Raw genomic sequence first — 23,038 nt, forward strand, 5'->3', positions numbered from 1 at the left:
CGACGTACATCGAGTCTGACATAACCTGAGGACTGTCTGTACAGTGTTTCTGCTAAATCTCATTATGCAGCCTTGTATTATACGAAATAGATCACAAAAATAGTACACTTATAAAAAAAATAAGGTTAAACCAAACCACTCAAAATCAACATATCTAGAGCCTTTCAATGTTAATAAACGTACTCATGTAGCATTATCTTCAGTAGGTCATTTCCAGCTTTAAATACTGGGGCTCATGCTTCCTGCTTTAAGCTATTCTACTGGAGGATATCTGCTTCCAAATTTCCTTCCAAAAAAAGACTAGGAGAGATGACTAAAGGGTAGATTTGTATCATTAATTATATTTAAAACAGGGGAGAATATCTTCTCAGCTTTAGATTCTTAAAACCACTTAATTCATCAACACTTGCATTACAACATCTTCATCATTTTTTCTTTAAGGTTTTCAAATACTGATAAGATATTTTCTTAAACGTGAGAAAGTCTCCCCTTGGCTTGCTAAGACGGTGATAATGCCATAGAAGAATAAATAGTCAAAATATCTGAATAGGCCCTTGAGAAAAGTGCAACAAAAAATGGTCAAGCAGCACAGGGAAAGGAGCTCAAGTTCACTAGACATCAGGAAAAAGCAACTTAAAACCACAATGCAGCCCTGGTTAATGTGGCTCAGTTGACTGAGCACAGTTCAGTGCACCAGGGGTTGCTGGTTTGACTCTTGATGAGGGGCCCTGGTTGCAGTTCTATCCCACATAGGCGGCATGCAGGAGGCAGTAGATGGATGTTAGCTCTCTCACTGATGTTTTCACTCTTCCTCTCCCTTTCTCTCTCTCTGAAAATCAACAAAATATTCTTTTAAAAATCCTATATAATAAAACCTAATATGCTAAGTGTCCGGTCGTCCGTTCAACCAATCAAAGCATAATATGCTAATGATTTGCTAAGTCCACTCAACCACTTGCTATGACATGCACTGACCACCAGGGGGTAGACACTCTGACCGGGAGGTTAGCTTGCTTATGGGGTCGGGACAATTGGGACTGAGCATGACAGGCCAGACACGCTGAATCCCTCCCACATCCCTCCCCGGCCCAGATTGTGCACTGATGGGGTCCCTCGGCCTGGTCTGCATCCTCTCACAATCCGAGACCCCTCGGGGGATGTTGGAGAACCAGTTTTGGCCCGATCCCGCAAGCCAGGCCGAGGGACCCCAATGGTGCACGAATTCGTGCACTGGGCCTCTAGTAATAACATAATGCAATATCACTACACATTCATCAAGAAGGCCAAAATTAAGACTTGGGATTCTCAATGCTAAGTGTGACAGCCAGCACGCTCATATACCAGAAGTGGGATATACATTGGTACAACCACTCTGGAAGACTGTTTGACACCATCTACTCAAAATGAACACATACACATTCCATCAACCAGCCATCTCACTCCTGAGAACAGTCCCAAACAAATGCATACATTTCGTCACAAAAATCAGTGCACAAACATATATACAGCAGCAGTACTTGTAATTGCCCAAAACTAGTCACTACCCAAATGACCAAACTACAACCTCTTGCAATGAGGTAAAAGGACCTCATAAACAAACCGTTGAGTGAAAAAAGCCAGATGCAAAAAAGTACATTCTATTATTCAATTTACTAGAGGTCCAGTGCATGAAATTCGTGCACGGGTAGGGTCCCTAGGCCTGGCCGGTGATCAGGGTTGATCAGGTTCCCCGCCTCCTCGCCTCCTCCTTCCCTCCCCACCCACATGCTGCCACCGCACAGTTCCCCGTCTCCTGCTTCCCTTGCTCCCTCAGCGCCCCACCGCCACTGCTGGTTGCCAACCATGTTCCGTGCTGCCCCCTGGTGGTCAGCATGCTTCATAGCAAGCGATTGAACTCCCGGTCCCCCAGTCGAACTCCCAAGGGGACACTTTGCATATTAGCCTTTTATATATATAGATTCAAAGTTGAAAACAGGTAAGCCTCATCACAGATGGTCTTTTAATGTCTGGATATAATCATGTGAGGGTGTGAGGGCAGAATGACTAGGGGAAGCATGATAAGGGCTTCTAGGGGGCTAGGCATATTCTGTCTCTGGTTATGTGACAGATCTCCTTGCATGTGCATGTTTTATTTGTGAAAATCTATAAGCTTTGCCCTTATAATCTATGCACTAATCTGAATGTATGTTACATTTCAATACAAGGTTTTTACAAATTACATGTTAGGAAAAATCATACATTAACCACTCTAAGAGTTGTTTTATACTAGCATCACCCACGTATATTCCAAGCATGAAAAGGGTGATTTACCGTACAGAGGTAGTTTTCAGTGGAGCTGACAGTTACACAAATGAAGTTGTTACTGATTTTTTAGGAAGTTTAAGGGAAGGAAACTGGTAATGGGCACTGTTGTATCCTTTCCCCTCAACAAGGCAACCACCGGCAGGAATGATTTTCTGCATTGTCTGGATTTTGTGTTTTAGGTTTTTACTTGAGGAAGTACTGATGCTGTGACAGACAAAAGGCTATGATATTACCTCACCCTGACATATTTCTGAGACAATGGGATCCATACTTTGAAGAGAGCATCCCAAAGGGCAGAGACTGGAAGGAGGACTTCTCATGGGACATGAGCCTAGATTTCAGAGTAATTGTCTCCTCTAAGTTATTCAACCTTCATAATTCAACCACTGCTGTAATTATATTTCCAAAAATTACTTTCAGTAGAGATAGCAGACACTTCCAGTTTAAATTAAATCAGGAAAATTTAGCACACACTGGGCTTTATCAAATTCTCCTGCATACATATATTTAAAAAAAATTCTCAGATGCCCTTTAGGGGATTGTGTTCTTCTTTAGTGAATAAATGTGTAAAACATGTATAACTGTATTGATATAAATAAAACAAATTTACCAGATACAAAGGTAAATTTGAAATAAAATTAGAGTTGGACAAATTAAATTCAATGTAGGAATTTCTAAAAATGATAAACACTATATATGATATATGCAAACACATACAAAGAACCTTTCACACACGTACACCTTTTATTTCACTGGGATTTGATATAGCTACTAACTTGAACAGAGTTAAGAAAAGAAGGACACAACAAACATATACCCATCTCCTGGAATACAGAGAGGAAATATTCATTCTGAACTACTAAGCCAAATATAAAAAAGCTAAAATCTTTTACAGATATTAAGAAGTTAGAAGTTAGAATTTACTTGGAAAGATCAAGTTCTATTACTGATGCAATTTAAAGATAAGAAGTTTCTGTAATAATGGAAACTAGAGTCACTTAGAAATCTCAAAAGGTATTTCATTCATCCATTCCTTCATCATTCAACAAATGTTTACTATGTACCAAGCACTGTTCCTATGAACAAAACAAAGATCCCTGCCCTCATGGAACTTACATCCTAAAAGAGAAAATGACACTCAACTACTTCCAGCAGATGGCAGGGAAGTACAAAGGCGCTCAGGGGGAATGCAGCAGGCCAGGAGAGCTGGCTGGAGGAGGCAGGGCAGCTGGGGAGTGCAGGAGCCAGATCACAATGAACCACAGGTCACAGAGCTGGATTTTGTTCTTTTCTCTCCACTGCCCCCAGGATAAAGTGAAAATACAGAGTGTGGCACTCTCAGTCCTCCAGTCTGGCTGACTCCAGCCTTCTCTCTCCCTAAAATCACTTGTGCTGCACTTTCCACCAAATCCACGGTGGGCACCAGGCTCTCTCTTCCCTGAGTAACCCTGAATGTCCTGTTCCTTCAGCTACAAGAACTTCTCCCCCAGTTCTCCCTTCCCACTTTTGGTCCTCTGCGCTAATGTTAGGTATTGACTCTTCCGGAAAGCCTTCCTGTGTCCTATTGTGGTAGGCAGTTAGACATAAACTGAGCATGGATGATGGGCCAGGGACAGGTCACCGGGGTGCAAAGCCCTGGGTGCCAAGCAACGGGCAAAACTGGAAAAACAAGAACCTCACCCCCAGGGTAACCTTCCTTCCCCTAGCATATCGCTGGTCATGGGGTTTGGATCCTCTGGCCTTTCACATCACTGCTCATTCGGTTTAGACCCCCTGACCTTTCTTTCCTAGAGATAACATCTAGGCCTCAGTTGTGTTTCAGCTACAGACCCAGAAAAGCAACAAAACCAGACAAGGGACTCCAGGGCTAAGGTCAGGCCCAGATGTAATGGATAATGACCCCCTGCCCTGGTGCTGACCAATCAGTGGAGACCCCGATCCTGAAGGGACACACCTGGAAAGCTGCAGGATATTCTATTGAGATTCTCTCCCGGGACCAGGACCTCCCCTAAAATCTCCACCCTTAAAACCCTTAGGACAGAGGACCTAGTACTCTCTCTCCTCCCAGGAGCTCCCCCACCCCAGGCATTTCTTCTCCTTAGCCCCCTTCTTTTCCCCCCCAGGCACGTTACCTTTACCTTCCTCTCTCGTAAGCCCCAAGGACCCTTCTTTTGCCTCTGTCACTTGTTTCCTGAGCCCATTTCTTCTACCACTCATTTCTTTCCCCTATGTGATACTCTAAATAAATCTTCTCTTATAGTTTGGGTCTTGGCTCTGAATTCTTTCTTAGCCAGAACTCAAGTACTGAGGTTGCTGAACCCAGGTCCTCCTGTCTTACCCAACTGGTCTCACACCTGGTGCTGATCTTGCCACTCCAGCACTATGAACTCCTGGCTGAGCTGAGGGTTTTCCCATGTGTTTCCACAGAATATAACACTACCCTCATCATATTCTTTACTATGCCTTACATGCTATTGTAACCCCTTGAAAATAAGGAATGGGTCCATTTACCTGGTATCATATGCTCCTAACAGGGTTTGGCATATAAAATAAATATTTGTTGAATGAATATTGGATCTTAAACCAGGCTCAAATCTCTCTATAAAAATCTTAAAGGGTTATTTACATTATCAGATCTGCACAAAGATGGCAATTTTGGAAAAAGCTCTAATTCTGAATCATTCTGTAAAATCTCCAGTTCTTTCATGTCACTGAACCAATTTAGCCTTAAATTAGCTGGTTCACTAATTAAATAAGAAATACTAGGTACAGTTTTACCTAGCCAGGAGCTCCCAGTAGAAATGAGAGGGGAGATTAAAACAAGTAGAATGCAAAGGCTCGTCTTTTTGTTTGTTCGCAATGGCATTACCCATTAAATCCTTCTTTGTTTGCTCTACTTAATAAAATAAAGGCCACAGGCAGCCAGGAGCTGGTAATCAGCGTGCAGCACAAGTGTCCCTCTTGCCTCGCAGATCCTCCTTCAGTGTTTGGAGAAGCAAAGCCTGGGGACTCAGAGGCTGTCAGCAGGTGACAGAAACAGACCTTTTAAGTACCCGATGACAAGCTGAACTGAAACCAATAAACCAGTACAAACCTCAGAGGGGTCTGAAGCTACACTTAATACTGGAAAATCAAGATGAGTAAGCAAAACAGCTTCTATGTCAAATGTGGACATGTATTCATCATATATATGTATGTCATTGGTTAAAAAGAAAACAGAAAATGAGAAGAACAACAACCATTACTTAACTCTTCTGTTTTTAGGTTTCTCCGAAGCTTTTTCTTTGACTCTGATGTTTGGCTATACATCAATTATAATATGTTGATATAGATAACATTTTTCTAATACGTAAATTGGTTTTCTAATCTGTATACCAATTAAGATTTACTAGTATGTAAGGCCTAATAACATAAAATATAAAATGGGAGTGTGACAATATGCCTAAAGAGGAATAAGTTTTGAGTCAAAGAATAAACCTTCTCTATAAGCTAAAAATGAAAACCTAAAATAAAATATGGAATATAACAGGTTATCAAGAAACTGATGCTGAATTATTAAGGCAGGGTCTCAAATCTAATAACAAAGTCATTTGGTAATGGCATGCATATCCTCCTCAGCCCTAAGAGAAGCTCTGTCTCTGTATAATTTATTCAGAAAATACACAGTTCCAGCTTACAGACCCATCTAAAGTATCCAATAGTGTATTTTCAGAACTATTTTGTTTGTTCTGTCTTGGGCTATCACTTCCTATCAGATTGGAATTCCCCACGTATGAGTACTAAAGGGAGGCAGGGCCCCAATTCCTACTCTGTCAATGTAGAAGGAAATTGATTCAAGTGAGCAACTCTAATTTCTAGACAATTTGTGGGCTCTCCTTCACTCTCCACTGCTGCCCCTTCTACCTTGCGGTGTGCCATTTTTCTGAGTCTGGTTCTTCCCTTTTCATAAATGCCTCCATGTTTTTTTTTAAATCAGCTGAAGCTGGGATTGTCACCCAGTCTGAGCAAAACTGGCTTCTGTTTATTTCCTCTTGACCGTTAGCAACAAGTCAGGATGGGGAGTTCATTGTTTTGTCTCAGTTGCCTTTCTTGAATTCTCTTAGAAGGCTAAACAGGAACATTGTGGACACAAAAGGATGTAATTTCAGAGTCAGAGAAAGTTGAGCAAACTTTCTAAAAACTGAATGGAAACCCTAAATAGGTTAAAAAAAAAAAAAAAGCAAAAGAAGAAAATGTGATTCAAAAAGCCTTAATTTAAAAGCAAATGCTTGAAAACCCTGGCATGACAGAGTGTTCAACCAGTAATTGTTAACTAGTGGTGATTTTGCCAGCCAGGGGACATTTAGCAGCATTTGGAGTCCTTTATGACCATCACAGCGGGAGGGAGGGGTGCTGCTGACATCTAATGAGTAGAAAATGGGGTGCTAAACATCCTACAATGTACATAACAGCATCCACAACAAAGAATTCTCTGGTTTAAAATGTCAATAGTGTCAAGATTGAGGTACCCTGCCCTACACTACTATTTCCCTTTAAATCAGATATAAATAAATGCCCCACAGAGCTAAAATAACTCTCCCCCAGTCCACAATACGCAGACACTGTTATGATTGCCTCTGAAACCTCATTTCTACCCTAATGTTCAAAGAGAGTCTCAGAACTCATCTGTCAATATCATGATTCACCTAAGAACTACACAGGTGGGGAAAAACTAAAAAAGAATCAATAGGGGAAGGAATGAGCTGTAAAAGGCCAGGAGTGCCTGAGGGAGGGACAGGACACCCAGGGTGAAAATACAGTTGTGTTCATGGCCACGAAAATTGGGAAATAAAACTCTGAGGGATGCCGTGATCAGAATCCAACATGTCTTATACATCACAGCAGTCCATATTTTACTTCCTGAGTAACAGTAATCTTTAAGGAAAAAATTCTAAGTGGGGTAAAGAAATATGTTGTTTCTTAGAAAAAAAAAATCTCTGGTGTCCTTTTAGGTGAAGATCTGACATGAGCAGACGTGGTAATAAGGAAGTTAGGAGACAGCCTCAGTAGTACAAAAGCTAAAATTAGAATAGCTGGATGGAGGTGATGGCAACGGAGATGGAAAACAAAGACCAGAGAGGATTTAAACCTATTCTTAGGGATTTCCAGTTCTGTAAAATATAACTTTAAAGGATAAAAACACTTTGAAAGAGTCAACACATCTCTATGTCCACTGTGCATCAAAAGAAAAATATGGTAACATGTCAATGGATTAAGAGAAGTAAAGGTTATATAATGATCATGTATGCTATTTGAATAATTTCCCTATGACTTCTAAATAACACACAGAAAATTTATGATATTACCTGCTCCAGGACTTCTTTATAGGTAATGGTTGCTTTAGTGTTTGTAACAGGACTGTCATAGATGATAGCAATCTTATCTCCTTTGCCATTTTCAATATGACGATCAATGGCATTATAACAAATGTTAAGCATGCCTTCCACAAACCTGAAAAATAATTGAAAAGTAAAAGTAAATGACTCTTTTCAAAATATATTGTTGCTTAGTTAGCTTTGTATATTTCTAGTTTGGCAGAGTTGCTCTAAAAACACTGCTTCCCTGCGCATGTTATGCTAGGTAATAATAGCTATAAACTGGATATATAAGATGATAGAGAGGCATTTTTATTTTATTTTAATGATTGTGTATTTATTTTGATGCGGACTAAAACAATACCTCGCACTTCTAGGTGATATTTTTGTGGATTGTATTGCTTAGGACGAAACTAGAGTATAGAGCAATAAAATAATCTACATGGATGAAATGAATTGTATATAAGTGCAGACACAATAGGCTGAGGGAACAAATGGTAGATGTATGACTGAAGACTGGGTACTGACTGTAAAAAAACAAGCTTACTGGAAAACTCAAGTCTACTTTGAAAGATATTTAGATGATTGATAGGACATTCTTTTCAATTAAATATATCTCCAATTGCATAAAAAATAGGTGAGCTCCTTCCACATGTTGAAAATGCTTCATCATTTGAATAAAAAATGGGCATGCACATAAAATTTTAATTTTTAAAAACTTTTGCAATGAAGTACTTTTCACCTCATAGTTGATCAATGTCTTCCTATGAAAATGCAGGCATCATGTATAGATGAAGATACTTTTTAAGAAAATACAACTCACTTAAAAAAAAAAGATTAATCATTTACCACTTTTTGAGGAGGAGAGGATTAAAATAATACAAGCACAAAAAAATGGTCCATTTGTCAGACTAGCAAACATTATAACAATAGACAGGGGGGAAATAGTGAAGCAACAAGAAAAAGTCCTGTTAAATAGCTGAGTATCACCTTCAAGTCTTCACTCAAAGAGCTTTGTGTGAAATTAAGCAGGGAATTAAGAATAGCTACAGATACAGTGGCAGCATTACGAAGGAGCAGATTCAGAATGCAGCAGCAGGAGGGATCATTTCATCACAATCAAACAATGCTAAATACTCCGATAATACTGAATTTGACTACCTTACAGCACAGCACAGGAAGTGGTTAATATAATCATTCTGAATTACCAAGTGTGAGAGCTTCAATACTTGTTCAAAAATACTGACCTAGCCAGTTTTCTCAGTGGTTAGGCCCTTGGACTGAAGGATTGTGGGTTCAACTCCAGTCAAGGGCATATACCTCGGTTGTAGGCTGATCCCCACCCAGATTGGGGAGTGTGTGGGAGGCAACCAATCAATGTGTCTCTCTCACATCGATGTTTCTATCTCTCTCTAAATGTCAATGGAAACAAAATATCTTCAGGTGAGGGTTAATATATATATACTAGTGGCCCGGTGCATGAAATTCGTACACAGCGGGGGGGTGTCCCTCAGCCCGGCCTGCACCCTCTCCAATCTGGGACCCCTGAAGGATGTCCTACTGCCGGTTTACAGGCATTGGGCCTAAACTGGCAGTCGGACATCCCTCTCGCAATCCGGGACTGCTGGCTCCTAACTGCTCATCTGCCTGCCTGTCTGCTCGCCCCCAACTGCCCCCTGCCGCTGGCCTGCTCGCCCCCAAATGCCCCCCACCAACCTGATCACCCCCAACTGCCCCTGCTGGCCTGCTCACTCCAAACTGCTCCCCTGCTGTCCTGATCACCTCCAACTGACCCCCACTGATGGCCTGCTCATCCCCAACTGGCCCCCATCCTGGTCTGCTTACCTCCAATGGCCCCACCCTCCACCAGCCTGATCACCCACAACTGCCATCCCATCCTGGCCTGATCACCTACAACTGCCCTCCCCTCTTGGCCTCCAACAGCCTCTACCTCGGCCCTGCCACCATGGCTTTGTCCAGAAGAACATCCGGAAGGTCTCCCGGAAGGTCTCCCAGTCTAATTAGCATATTACCTTTTTATTAGTATAGATAGAGGCCTGGTGCATGGGTGGGGGCTGGCTGGTTTGCCCTGAAGGATGTCCCGGATCAGGGTAGGGGTTCCCTTGGGGCATGGGGCAGCCTGGGTGAGGGGCCTGTGGTGGTTTGCAGGCCAGCCACACCTCCATGGGGTGAGGGTCCCCGCTGTGGGGGCATGGCCAGCCTGGGTGAGGGGCTGGTGGCTGTTTGCAGGCTGGCCACGCCCCCCAGCGACCCAACCTCCCAGCCCCTCCTTTTTTTTTTTTTTTTCAGCGCCTCCTTGAGCAGAAGCCAGAGTCAGCTGGAAGCAGGTATCTGGAATTTATTTATCTTCTATAATTGAAACTTTGTAGCCTTGAGCAGAGGCCAGGGCTGGCCAGGGCAGGTGGGAACCTTGGCTTCCTCCATCGCTGGGGGCAACCCAAGCCTCCTGCTCGCTCCAGCTCTGTGACTGCCACCATCTTGGTTGGGTTAATTTGCATACTCACTCTAATTGGCTGGTGGGCGTAGCAGAGGTACGGTCAATTTGCATGTTTCTCTTTTATTAGATAGGATATATATATTTCATTATTTATTGTCTTTCCCTCTCCCCACCTCCTGGCATGAAGAACAACTCCCTTGGTTTTGGGCTCATCCATGTGACTTGCCTTGGCTAATCATCAGACACGATATAAGCAGAGGCCTGAAAGCACTTGGACAACTGGGATTGCTCTTCTGCACCTCTGCCTTCCCCTGCAGAAGAGCCTCTAGGTATTACCGCTGCCTCTTCCTCAGCCAGAATAAATATTTGCAGGTGGGAACAGAGCCCAAAAAAAAGTAAGAAGCCCAGTCCAGCCAGATACATGTCTTGGAGCAATGCCTCTGTGTGTGTATGTGAGGGTAGGGGTCAGTTTGCAAAACAATATATTTCATGGAATATTCTTCCTTTGCCAAATTTTTAAATGACAGTAAGCTCTAACATTCTATATCAATCCCTTTACTCACTTCATATACATTCTCTAAGTGATCTCAACACTCCTATGGTTTCAATCTCCATCTTTAACACTGACCTCCTTTCTGAGTTCCATACACTATAACCAATAGCCTTCTGGACATTAATACTTGAAAAAATATGTCCAATTATAATCATTTTCAGCCAGCCTCCAACCCATAACCCACTCTGTAAGCCTAAAATACAAGAACCAGTTCAAGACACAAAAGTATTTATTTGGGAATCCAAGAATGGCAATTTTCAGGGTAAACAGATTTAGGAAGAAACCCAAAGAGTGTCCAGATTACAGAGGATGGAATCATGTTTTTTTATGGAAAAAGAAAGAAAGAAAGAAAGAAAGAAAGAAAGAAAGAAAGAAAGAAAGAAAGAAAGAAAGAAAGAAAGAAAGAAAGAAAGAAAGAAAGGAAAGGAAGGAAGGAAGGAAGGAAGGAAGGAAGGAAGGAAGAAAGAAAGAAAGAAAGAAAGAAAGAAAGAAAGAAAGAAAGAAAGAAAGAAGGAAGGAAGAAAGAAAGAAGAGGTAAGTTGGTTTTAAAGGAGTTCATTAGTACTAACAAAGCTAGATTTGTACTTCATTGATTGGTCAAGCGAAATGGTCACTAGGTAAAATTTCACTTTTGTCAGTCTTATCAACAGAAAATTCTCACTCTTGCCAACATAGAATGTGGGTGGTTTGGCTCCATTCAAAGGTTCAGAAAGCAGGACATACAAGACAGTTCCTCTATAATGGCTGCTCCGGCTCCATTTTAAAATGGCTCCACTTATGTCAACTTTCACATTTCCCCCTTCTGATCAAGATCTTTTTTCAAAAGGATCACAGATTAACCATTGGAGTGGATTTTCTCAATTTCCTCATGTGTTCACATTGTGATCTCCTGTCACTAGGAATGTTTATTCCTGGTATGTCATATTCATGTAGGAGAGAAATTGGTTTTCTTTGGAGCCTTTAGACCACATTTGAGCAATAGGAGTGCCAAAACTGAGGAAGGCTAGTCATCCAGTCCTATGGAATAACAGTTAGCAGAGTTCAGCATAGGCAGTCAAATCATTTTCAATCTTGTCTTTTAATTATCCATCTAAGATCCTATGTGGATTAAAAATCAATTCAAAATGTGTGCTACCATTATTCTTGTGGAGTTCTTATAGCATTGTGAAAGATAGTAGATATAAGTTTACTAATAGCAATTATTCTTAAAATTAAAAACAGGACACAAATTCCAAATAGTAGAATAATTCTAAACCATGAGGCTGTCCCTTTTAAACAGGTCAAAAGACCAAAAGCTTTCTAGAGGCACCTATAACCAATGGCCTTATTATCTGATTTTGTGAGATTGTGTTTCAATTTATCCTGAAAAATTTATTCAAGCACACAGGTGGTGATACAGACATCATCATCTTGTTTTGCTAGAATATAGTCAAAAGAAATACAGTTATGTGAAACAATGTGAGAAAATAAATTTAAAGATATTTCTAGAACAGCCATGGCTTTGGTGATAGATTCAGCAATATCCCCTAAAGTCCTAATGTTGTAGGCAAATTTCTGTCCATTTATTCAATTATGCCAAAAACCCACCATTGAAATAAAATTCTCAAGAATCTTATTTCTTCATTATCAGAGACATCACCTGGCAATTCCTATTTTGTTCTGTGATGACCAATCCTAAGTCTCTGATTGACTACGTAATGAAATAGATGTAACCAGTAATCCAACTGTGCAGTAACTTCCCAGTAGATAAGTGTAGAGGGCTGCTGGGAAGGCACATGGGCATATTCTTTAATTATCGTCCGCTGAACTCAGGGCGTAGGCAGAGCCACGCCCTGGGAACATGCTTCCCCAATGAGGCTGGACATGTTAATCAGTTCTGACTTCATATCAGCCCAGGTGTCAGCAGGGGCCGGTCTAGATATGTAAATCCAGTAATGCTGGGGCCTAGTTAAGAATGCAAATAAGCTCCTTTGATCCTAAGTTTTGGTGTTACTTCCTGGTGTTGGGGGTATAAATAAATGTGTTGCATGGCTCAGGTCGTCATGCTGCCTCTCCATCAGAGAGGGTGGCATCCCACCCAGCTCCCAGCTTTATGAATCTATTTCTGCCTCTTGGTCTCTTTCTTTCTTTCTTTAATTTCTTAATCCCCAGCTCCTCGACCCAGGAACCTGACCTGTTTCCTTTTCCGTGCGGGACGCGGAAAAGAGAGAAACATCCCCCCCACAGATAAAAATTTAAGCAACTCCACCATAGATTTTTCTGCCAGGTACAAGTGAAAATAAATCCTTAGGGAGCCAGATAACGGAGTTATGATAATTAAATTTGACTAAAGTAAGGGTTTGAAGGGAGCAGGCGCAGTGAAACTGTTGTAGAGCCAGCCAGACATCATAGACCTGTTGAAAGGAGTGCTTCAGTCATTGTGAAGTTCAAGAGAGGTTCCCCTATTGCAGGGATACTTTTATGTAATAGAACTTTAGCTAAAAAAAAAAAAGAAAGAAAGAAAAAAAGGCAGTAGCCTATCTACAAGGAGAGCAGATACATACTGAACTCATTCAAATAACAGTATTGCTATGAAAATAAGAATACTAATTGAGTTTCTGAATTCCAGGGGGATAAGGTAGAGTGAAAAGTTATTGTTTCACTTTGGTTCACAAAGATATACTTTACCAAATTGCTTTTAAGTCACAGATAGCTTAAGAGAAAAAGTTTCCTTAAATGCAATTCAGTGGTATGACCTGAAAGTTATCAGAATACAGTTATACTTGAATTCTAAAGTATTTGTCAGAGTCCTCTCCATGAATTTCTCTAAAGATGAAGCATCAAAGTAAAATAGTAACTGTCTATAAATGACAAAACTTAAAAATGCCCATTTTTAAAGATAAATGAGTGTTCATCACAAATAAATTGACAAAGAAGCCCAGTGGTTGAATGTCAGCCCATGAACCAGGAGGTCATGATTGGATTCCCAGTCAGGGCACACGCCCAGGTTTCAGGCTCCATCCCCAGTGGATGGTGGGCAGGAGGCAGCCTATTGATGTTTCTCTCTCACTGATGCTTCTACCGCTCTATTCTTCTCTCTTCCTCTCTAAAATCAATAAAAATATAGTTTTTCAAAAATAAATTGACAAAAAATTCTGTTATTTCTGTAATATACCCATTATGAGAAGATAACTGCAATTATGACTGATGATATATCAGGTCACATCAGAATTTAGGAATGTTGAGGCATAAGGCAAGCACATTGGCATATTGGTTATTTAGAATTAAAGTTAATTGAAAAGCAGTGAATATGAGGACACCTTAACCATCCTTTGTCTCCTGGAAGCAAGAATAGATCTCCCCTATGAAAGCTGCTTTCCCTGCACCCGGAGACTGAGAGAAATAGCCTTAGCACCAGAGTCAGAGAAGTCAAGGCTGGGAAGCCTATATAAACATATCTTGCTACTCTCTTTCTTTTGTTTTTTAGTAATTTACTACTCGAGCCCAACCGTAGCTTAGATTCCTCACAAATGAGAGCTTAAACCTAAGTGGGGTTTTGTGTGTGTGTGTAGCTTTTTGGGTTTTGTGTGTGTGTGTGTGTGTGTGTGTGTGTGTGTGTGTGTGTGTGTGTGTTTGTCCTCTCAAATGCCCACAAATTTTTGATCCTTTGGGTAAAAAGATATAAAAGCTGACTGCTTTTTGGTCCCTCTCTGAGCATTAATTAACATCTCTTGTATGCACAAAATTAAATTGACTTTTCTCCTTTTAATCTGTTTTAAGTCAATTTTACTAATCCAGCCATATTAACTCAAGAGGGGCAAGGAGAAAATATCCCCCTCCCTGACAGAAATGTTATATAATGTTGGGAACACATTAATATATTACTAATACTCAGCCATGCAATATAACCTAGGAAGGTGAGTCATCATTTATTTGACAATGCCATGTAATCTAACATATCAAGTAAGCCTAACTGGTTTATTATCTTTCTTCTATAAGGAGAAGGAACAAATCTTTTGGAATGTTCTAGGGAGCTTCTTAAAAATCCCAAAGTTAGCTAAAAGTCAAGAGGACTTGATCTAAAATTTGATTTGGGGAAGTCTGTCAAAAATACAAAAAGGTATGACATTTGACTAAATAGGGTCACAGATCTTTCTGAACCCATACTTAATGATTTACTCAACCAAAGTGACAACAGATTTCAAAGGTGAATACAGGAGATTACACAATTGTTAGCAAAACTTAGGTCCTTTAATATTGAGGAGACTAGGTTTACTCAAATAATCAAAGACTTGATGCTAGAGATACCATGAAGCACAGAAATTATTCTGATAAAACACACCTTTGTTTTTTAGGTAGGCAACTTAAAAGATAACAAAACTTTCCATTTGTTATCAAAAGCAGACTAAAAGTCCAACAAAACTTTAACCTTTCAACAGAGAGAAGACCAATTCTAATTTTGTATCAGTGTACTTTTAATATTTAAATAAATTTATTTCAATCTTAATGAGTTTGGCCTTGAATAAATTCCTTTCCAAAGATTCTTTTTCCATGAACCTCTATAATGTTATTTTTCTTTATATTCAAATTTTGTCAAGTTTTGATTTGTTTGTTTTTATTTCTGGTCTCTCTTTAGGTCAAAATTATTTTATTTTCCATCAATAAATGTATTTTATTCCTCATAATTCTTTTTAGTGAAGCATAAGTTTCACTTTCCTTGCACACAAAGATGTTCCTCTTATTATTTCAATATCTTCATATTATTAGTAGAATGCTTAACCTTTAGAAACCTCAATTTCTAGTGAAAACTAAGAATTAAGCAATTATGAACTGTCTTTTACATTAACATTCTGTAGACTGGCAAACAAATATTTTTTATAATCTCTAAAAGTACATGCTTTTTTATAAAAAATTTCTTAGGATGGCACAAATCATGTTTACTAGTAGACCAAAATAGCTTTAATTTCTCTGCAAAAGAAAGCAAAAAGTGGATAAATCTATGATTGATAATTAATGTTTCAGTGTTTTATCTTATTTGGAAACTATCTAAATATGCTATAATTTTCTATCATTTAACTTAATTCTACATAGTTTCAAACTGTCTTCAGCAATATTATCATTATTTTAAATTATCCCGGGATGATGTTTCTTTTAGAGAAATATTGGTTACATTGCTTTTTATTACATCTGTAGACTAAATTCCTACAATCAAACAACATCTACACACACACACAAATAAAATAAATTCCTTTCTGAAAATATTGAATCAATTTATATTACCATCAGCAATATCTGGAAATCCATCTACCTAATAAAAGAGTAACATGCTAATTGACAGTACCTTCATGATGCCCGCTAGCCAATCAGGAGTGAGTATGCAAATTAACCCAACAAAGCTGGTGGTTCATTTGCATACATGGGCGCCAAGCAGCCGGGGTGGGATGGGACGCCATGGTGATGACGCAGGTGTTCCGCACCACCCCTGGCTGCTCCAGGCCTCTGAGCAGCGTAGGAAGGCGGAAAGATGGTTCCAGGCTGGAGCGGAAAGGTGGCTCCGGCCAGAGCAAAGGCAGTGCCAGCAGCCAGGGAAAGGAAGGCCCATTCTGGCACAAATCTTCGTGCATCGGGCTTCTAGTTTCATCATATTTCTCTAAGCACAGATTATTCTCAACCTACAATTTGAGAAATAAAAATGGTTTTGATTTCTTTGGTTACTACTACTAAGTACAATGTCTTTTCAATGTTTTAAAGTTCTTTATATAGGACATTGAACTTAAGTCTGATGTTATAACAAGTTGTTTTCTAAAATTTTTCACTAATTTTAATTCATGGTGTTCAAGATATTAAAAATTTTAAAATTTTTAGGTAATCAAACTCATCATTTTCTTTTGCAAGTTTTTCCTCTAAGATAATTAATTCTACTCTCTTCTTGTTTCTCTTTTTATTGATCTTAAACATGCCAATAATTTATTCATGTATGTATATAATATATATGCAACATGTTACATATTATATATTACACATATGTGTTGTTTGGTATGTGTGTGCATACATATTGTGATGCAGCAGTACAATTATATTTTTTATTTATCAGTAGTCAATTTTTCTAGCATCATTTTTTAACGTATCCTTACTGTCCTCATTCGTTTATGATACTCCATTCTTTCCATATGTATTTGCATTATATATGTACAGATGATAGATGACAGATAGATGATAGATAGATAGATAGATGATAGATAGATAGATAGATAGATAGATAGATGATAGATAGATAGATAGATAGATGATAGATAGATAGATGATAGATAGATAGATAGATAGATAGATGATAGATAGATAGATGATAGATAGATAGATAGATAGATAGATAGATAGATAGATAGATAGATAAGAGTCTTTGTCAGGGCTAGTTTCTAGATATAACTACTGGAATGTGCTGTCAATAGAGTCTTGTGAATAGCTCTTTAAGCTCAACTTGTAGTTCCACTGAAGAAAGAAACAAAATAATTTCATATTCTTTACTCTACCCCACTCCTGCCCCGTATCCCTTATGCAGGAAAATGTAAGTAATCTGAAGTGTACCCTATAGACTACCTGAAAAACAGGGGAAAAAGCCACCATAAAATTAAATTGACAATAGTGGAACCACTAGCAATGGTCCTACCACTGGTTAGAACAGTGGCAATTTTTGAAATATATAAAGCAGACAGGAGCAGAATGACAAAGTCCAGAAATCAGGAGAAACATGGTAGGTCTGAGTGCACTAACACAGAGAGAGTTCTGTACCATGTTATTCACTGTTAAGTCAAAATAAAATAAAGAAAATAAAGGTGTAGCTTGGCTGACATGGCTCAGTGGTTGAGTATTGACCTATGAACTAGAAGGTCATTGTTCAATTCCGGGTCAGGGCACATGCCCAAGTTGCAGGCTCGATCCCCAGCGTGGGGTGTGAAGGAGGCAGCTGATCAATTATTCTCTCTCATCATTGATGTTTTTGTGTCTCCCTCCCTCTCCCTGCCTCTCTGAAATCCATAAAATATATTTAGAAAAAGAAATAAAAGTATAGAAGGAGTTACACAACCAAAGCCATATATTACATTCATGAGAAACCTATAAACCTTAAGTAAGCATGTAATAAGACTCACCAAAATAAAACAAAACAAAAACTCAATAAAACTTGAACTAAATACAAAATCAGAGGCAGGTACAAAAAGGGTAACATGCTAATTAGTCCAGATAGACGGGATGTCTTCCAGACGTCCTTATGGACAAAGCAATGGTGGAGGGGGCCAAGGCAGAGGCAGTTAGGGGCGATCAGGCCAGCAGGGGAGAGCAGTTAGGGGCAATCAGGCAGCAGGGGAGCAGTTAGGGACATCAGGCAGGCAGGCAGAGTGGGTAGGGGCTATCAGACAGGCAGGCAGATGAGAAGTTAGGAGCCAGCAGTCCTGGATTGTGAGAGGAATGTCTGATGCCAACAGTTGGACATCCCCTGAGGAGTTCCAGATTGGAAAGGGTTCAGGCTGGACTGAGAGACCCCCCTCCCCCGTGCATCAATTTCATGCACAGGGCCTCTAGTTAAGACATAAGCAACCACCTGCCTACAAAAACATACATACATACACACATAACACATCAGACAAATGGTTAACAGCCTAGAGTCTAAATTTCTGAAATAGGGAGAGCTTCTGCATGGATGCTCTAGGATTTTTAAAACCTACAGAACAGGAACAGGCTCTATATAACTTCTAGGGGACCTACAAACCCTCCATACCATTGCCACAGGGAAATCCCCTCTTCTCTCTTAAACAATCCCTGGAAATTGGGTCATAGGAAGAAGGACTCCAGAAATCAAAATCTGAATTAATTAACAAGTGAAGGGGATCTTTACTTGGATTCTGAAATCTACTCCACTCAGTTACCTGCATCTTACACTCAGATGAGTGTATGTGTGTGTGTAGATAGGTAGGTAGGTAGGTAGGTAGATAATAGAGATAGAGATATATACATATATAGAGATATAGAGAAATGAAGTGAAAGACAACATATTTTCAACATAAATAACACGGGGAAAGATATATTTGCAACTTCAATATTTAAAGTGTACCTAAAAATCAATGAGAAAAAAATTAAAACTTAATGGCAAAGAATCTCAGCATACTATCCATAGAGGAAAAAGACAATAATGGCCAATAAACAAAAAAAATAGTCATGCTCAGCCTTACCAACAATCAGGAAATAAACATTAAAACAATGAGATGCCATTTTCCACCATTGGATTGATATAAAGGTATAATAAATAGTGTTGGTGAGAGTAAAGAGAAACTGGCATTCTTATATAATGTTGATGACCAAATAAGTTAGTTCAACAATTTAGGAAGCGATATATATCTCCAAATGTACTTTTCAAAGCAAGTTGCTTATGTTAATCTCTGTGCTGCATAAAAGAACAAGAAAGAGTCTAGAAAAATAGACAAGATAATGCTATAAGGGGTAAATTTTGGGCAAGAAAAAAATTGAGGGACAGTATGGAGAAGGAGTAGTCTATATTTTTATCTAATAAATACTTTTGTGTTAATTTTTATGAACATGTATTTATTTATTGAATGGGTTATTTAAATATATTTCAATAAAAATATAAATTAAAACAGTCAAGATTGCTTGGCTTTAGTCTTATTGAATCATCAACTTTATAATCAGTAAAATTAGCATTAATAAAAAATGTTTTAATGAAATAAAAGCATCTCTTTTCAACTTCATCTAGTAAAAAGGAACATTCCTTAAGACATCTAAACTTGGGTTTAAGAAACTAAAAATCGGGTCATAAATTATTTTGCTCCTTCTTTTTATTTATTTGTCATCAAAATCAACCTCAGGCAGCTGAGCAGTCATAATAAATGGTTACACAGAACCTTCAAATCACATAGATTTGCTATAAATCTGTCATCGTCGTTCCTGCTGTCCACTATGATTTTGGTTGCCCTCATTCTAGCCACTTACAAGACTGCCCTTTCACACCCACTTAAAATGAGGTATGGCCATAAAGTCTGCTATGGCCACAGAAGTAATCAAGGAAGTTTTTAAGCTCCAATGTATGTTTACCACAGTTCCTTCTTTCTTTTGGCCACAAGAACGAGTGACAGTCCACGTGGTAACTATCGGCTGGTATCCTTGAGTGAGGATGGATGGCATGGAACAAATCTCCCAGGTAACCTAAGATAAACTCATATGAGTGACACATACCTGGGCTTTTTAATCCAGGGAGATTTGAGGGTTGTTTATTCCTGCAGCAAAATCTAGTGTAGCCTGACTGATACAAAAGTCTTAAGATTCATCAATTTTAGCAAATTGAAACAAACTTTAAAATTGTCTTATTTCATAATTTGAGAAGCAGTAAAATACAACCCAGGGCAACCAAAATACAAGGAATCTCAACTAGTATAATTATATAGTCACTACAGTAATGTTAGACGTCCTTGCAAAGGAGTCAAGCTGTGCTATCATCAGTGTCTGAACTGACAAAGGCATTGCTGAGGGTCTTGAGAAGGAGCTCTGAAAGAAGAAAGTTCTTGAAACTCCTTATGAATTTGTTCTTGCACATACTTTTCTATTTTCCCCTGCCTTTTCCTCATTAGCCCCTACTAGCTTATCTAATCTAATAATAGACAAATATGCAAATTGACCATACCTCTGACACGCCCACAAGCCACGCCCACCATCCAATCAGAGCGAGTATGCAAATTAACCCAAACCAAGATGGCTACAGCCACAGAGAGCAAGGTTTCCTAGGTAACAGAGGAAGCCAAGCTTTCCACCTGCGCTAGCCAGGCCTAAGCCTCCACTCAAGCTACAAAGTTTCAATTATAGAAGGTAAACAAATTCAAACAAATGGCGGCAGAATGGAGCTTGAGAGAGCAGGCCAGGCTTGCCGCCGGCAACAGGGGAAGGAAAGCTTTCCACACACCCTGGCCGGGCTCACCTGCTTAAGGCAACAAAGTTTCAATTATAACCCCAACACAATGGCTTCGGCCTCGGAGGGAGCCCCAGGCTTGGCTTGGCTCCGCTCCAGGCTACAAAGTTTCAATTGTACAAGGAAAATAAATTCCAGGGCCTCCGCTTGGGTTACCAGGGGGCGTGGCCGGCCTGCAAACCACCACAGGCCCCTCGCTCAGGCCGCCCCACACCCCAAGGGAAACCCCACCTGATCTGGGACGCCCTTCAGGGCAAACCAGCTGGCCCCCACCCCTGTACCAGGCCTCTATCCTATCTAATAAAAGAGTACTATGCAGATTGATCATCACTGCAACACACAATATAGCTGCCCCCATGTGGTCAAAGATCCTGCCCCCATGTGGACACAAGATGGCCACCACAAGATGGCCAGCAGGAGAGGGCAGTTGGGAGGCACCCGGCCTGCAAGGGAGGGCAGTTGTGAGGGATCAGCCCTGCAAGGGAGGGCAGTTGAGAGGGACCAGGCCTGTAAGAAAGGGCAGTTGGAGGTGATCAACCCTCCAGGAGAGGGCAGTTAGGAGTGACCAGGCCAGCAGAGGAGGGAAGTTGGGGGCAATCAGGCCAGCAGGGGAGCTGTTAGGCATCAATCAGGCTGGCAGCGGAGTGGTTAGGGGGTGATCAGGCTGGCAGGCAGAAGCGGTTAGGGCCAATCAGGAAGGCAGGCAGGCAAGCAGTTGGGAGCCAGCAGTCCTGGATTGTGAGAGGGATGTCCGACTGCCCGTTTAGGCCCGATCCCAGTGGGTCTCATATTGGAGAGGGTACAGGCTGGGCTGAGGGAGAACCCCCCTCCGTGCACGAATTTTGTGCACCGGGCCTCTAGTATCTAACATAAAAACTTAGACTCTGACCCTGACCGGTTTTGCTCAGTGGATAGTGCGTCAGCCTGCGGACTGAAGGGTCCCAGGTTCGATTCCGGTCAAGAGTATGTACCTTGGTTGCGGACACATCCCCAGTAGGAGGTGTGCAGGAGGCAGCTGATCGATGTTTCCCTCTCATTGATGTTTCTAACTCTCTATCCCTCTCCCTTCCTCTCTGTAAAAAATCAATAAAGTATATTAAAAAAAAACAACAACAACAAAAACTTAGACTCGGCTCTTTGAAGGGAAAGGAATCTTGTTTCAATTTGATTTATTCTCTTCCTCAATGCAGCCTAACCTGAATGAGACTTCAGAGCACCTAATACCAGACTTTAGCCCATTCTGTGTTTCACTTTGACCTTGCTCATCAAATGTCCCACTGGAGTGTGTATTTGGCCTACACAACGGGCTAGGCCAATGAATGTGGTAGATGTCTGAAGGATTTTTAAGAGGCTGGGGGCCTAACAAGTTCCACAGTCTTGATCTCTGGGCCCCATCAATTCCCACAGATTATCACCAACTTACCCTTTGTTGAGAGCTAAAATTTTGTTATTTAAGCTAAAATTTTGTTATTTATTAAATCAATTTTTAAACATTATAAAATGAAATAAAACCTGACACTCAAAAAAACATTACTTCTTTTAAAGGGGAAAATTGATAGCATTTACTCTTTGAATTTGATTACCCAGCTATGGAAAGTTAAATTAATAAAATCTAAAATGTTGCTCTCAACCGCTTCCACCCACTTCAAGAATAAAATGTAATGTACTTCAAACAGTGTGACCCATATAACTCACAAAGGGTCATATTGCAATTTGCATGAAATAACTGTTAAAGCTTCCTCCAGCACAACCACATTTAGTAGTCACAATGTCACAACCCTCTCTATATGCTCAGCTACAGACTTCTGTAGTCTGCATATATTCATTGTTAAATAACTGAAAAGTACAACTAAAAATTAACCTTCTGATATGATCTTCCTTCTTTGGGTCATATTACAATTTCCTTCTTTTATGGCCTACTATTTGGGTCTTCATTTAATCACAATTTCATTTTAAAAAATCACATTCTTTTTCACAATTTAATAAATCAAGGAAAAAGATGATGAGTGCATTTGATTATCTATATAATAAAATACTAAATCCACATACTAGTGATAAATATACCCTATCTAATAAAAGGGTGATATGCAAATTAACTGTCACTCCATCACAAAGATGGCAGTGCCCAGTCCTCTCAGCCCCGCTGGAGTCCCCCAGTCCCGGGGTGGGGGGGTGGGGCGGAGCAGCCACTGAGAGCGGGCAGCGTGAGCAGCCTGGCAGAATGCTTGCTTCGTCACCTGGCTGTGGATGGGCCTCTGGGCCACAGAGAGCCTCTGGGCAGTGGGCATGGAGCAGCCAGGCCCCACAGAGAGCTACTGGCGCACAGATTCATGTGCAGGGCTACTAGTCTATATATATAAAAGCCTAAGTGACCATCACAACCGAACGGATGACTGAACAGGCTGTGTGGGGTGACTAGG

At 40.2% G+C, this 23,038-nt stretch overlaps 1 protein-coding gene across 2 annotated transcripts in view; it reads right to left on the reverse strand.

Moving 5' to 3' along the window:
• The window catches only part of ACSS3 (acyl-CoA synthetase short chain family member 3), a 178,123-nt gene that overhangs the window by 129,828 nt on the left and 25,257 nt on the right, over positions 1–23,038 (reverse strand). The window contains exon 2 of one of the 2 annotated variants that reach the window (XM_008143810.3): positions 7,650–7,794. The exons of the other annotated variant lie outside the window; for it this stretch is intronic. Within the exon in view, the coding sequence (XP_008142032.2) occupies positions 7,650–7,794 (145 nt within the window). The remainder of the gene's footprint in view (positions 1–7,649; positions 7,795–23,038) is intronic. 2 annotated transcript variants of the gene reach the window in all.

This window comes from Eptesicus fuscus, chromosome 7, assembly GCF_027574615.1.
Source record: "Eptesicus fuscus isolate TK198812 chromosome 7, DD_ASM_mEF_20220401, whole genome shotgun sequence".
NCBI lineage: Eukaryota > Metazoa > Chordata > Mammalia > Chiroptera > Vespertilionidae > Eptesicus > Eptesicus fuscus.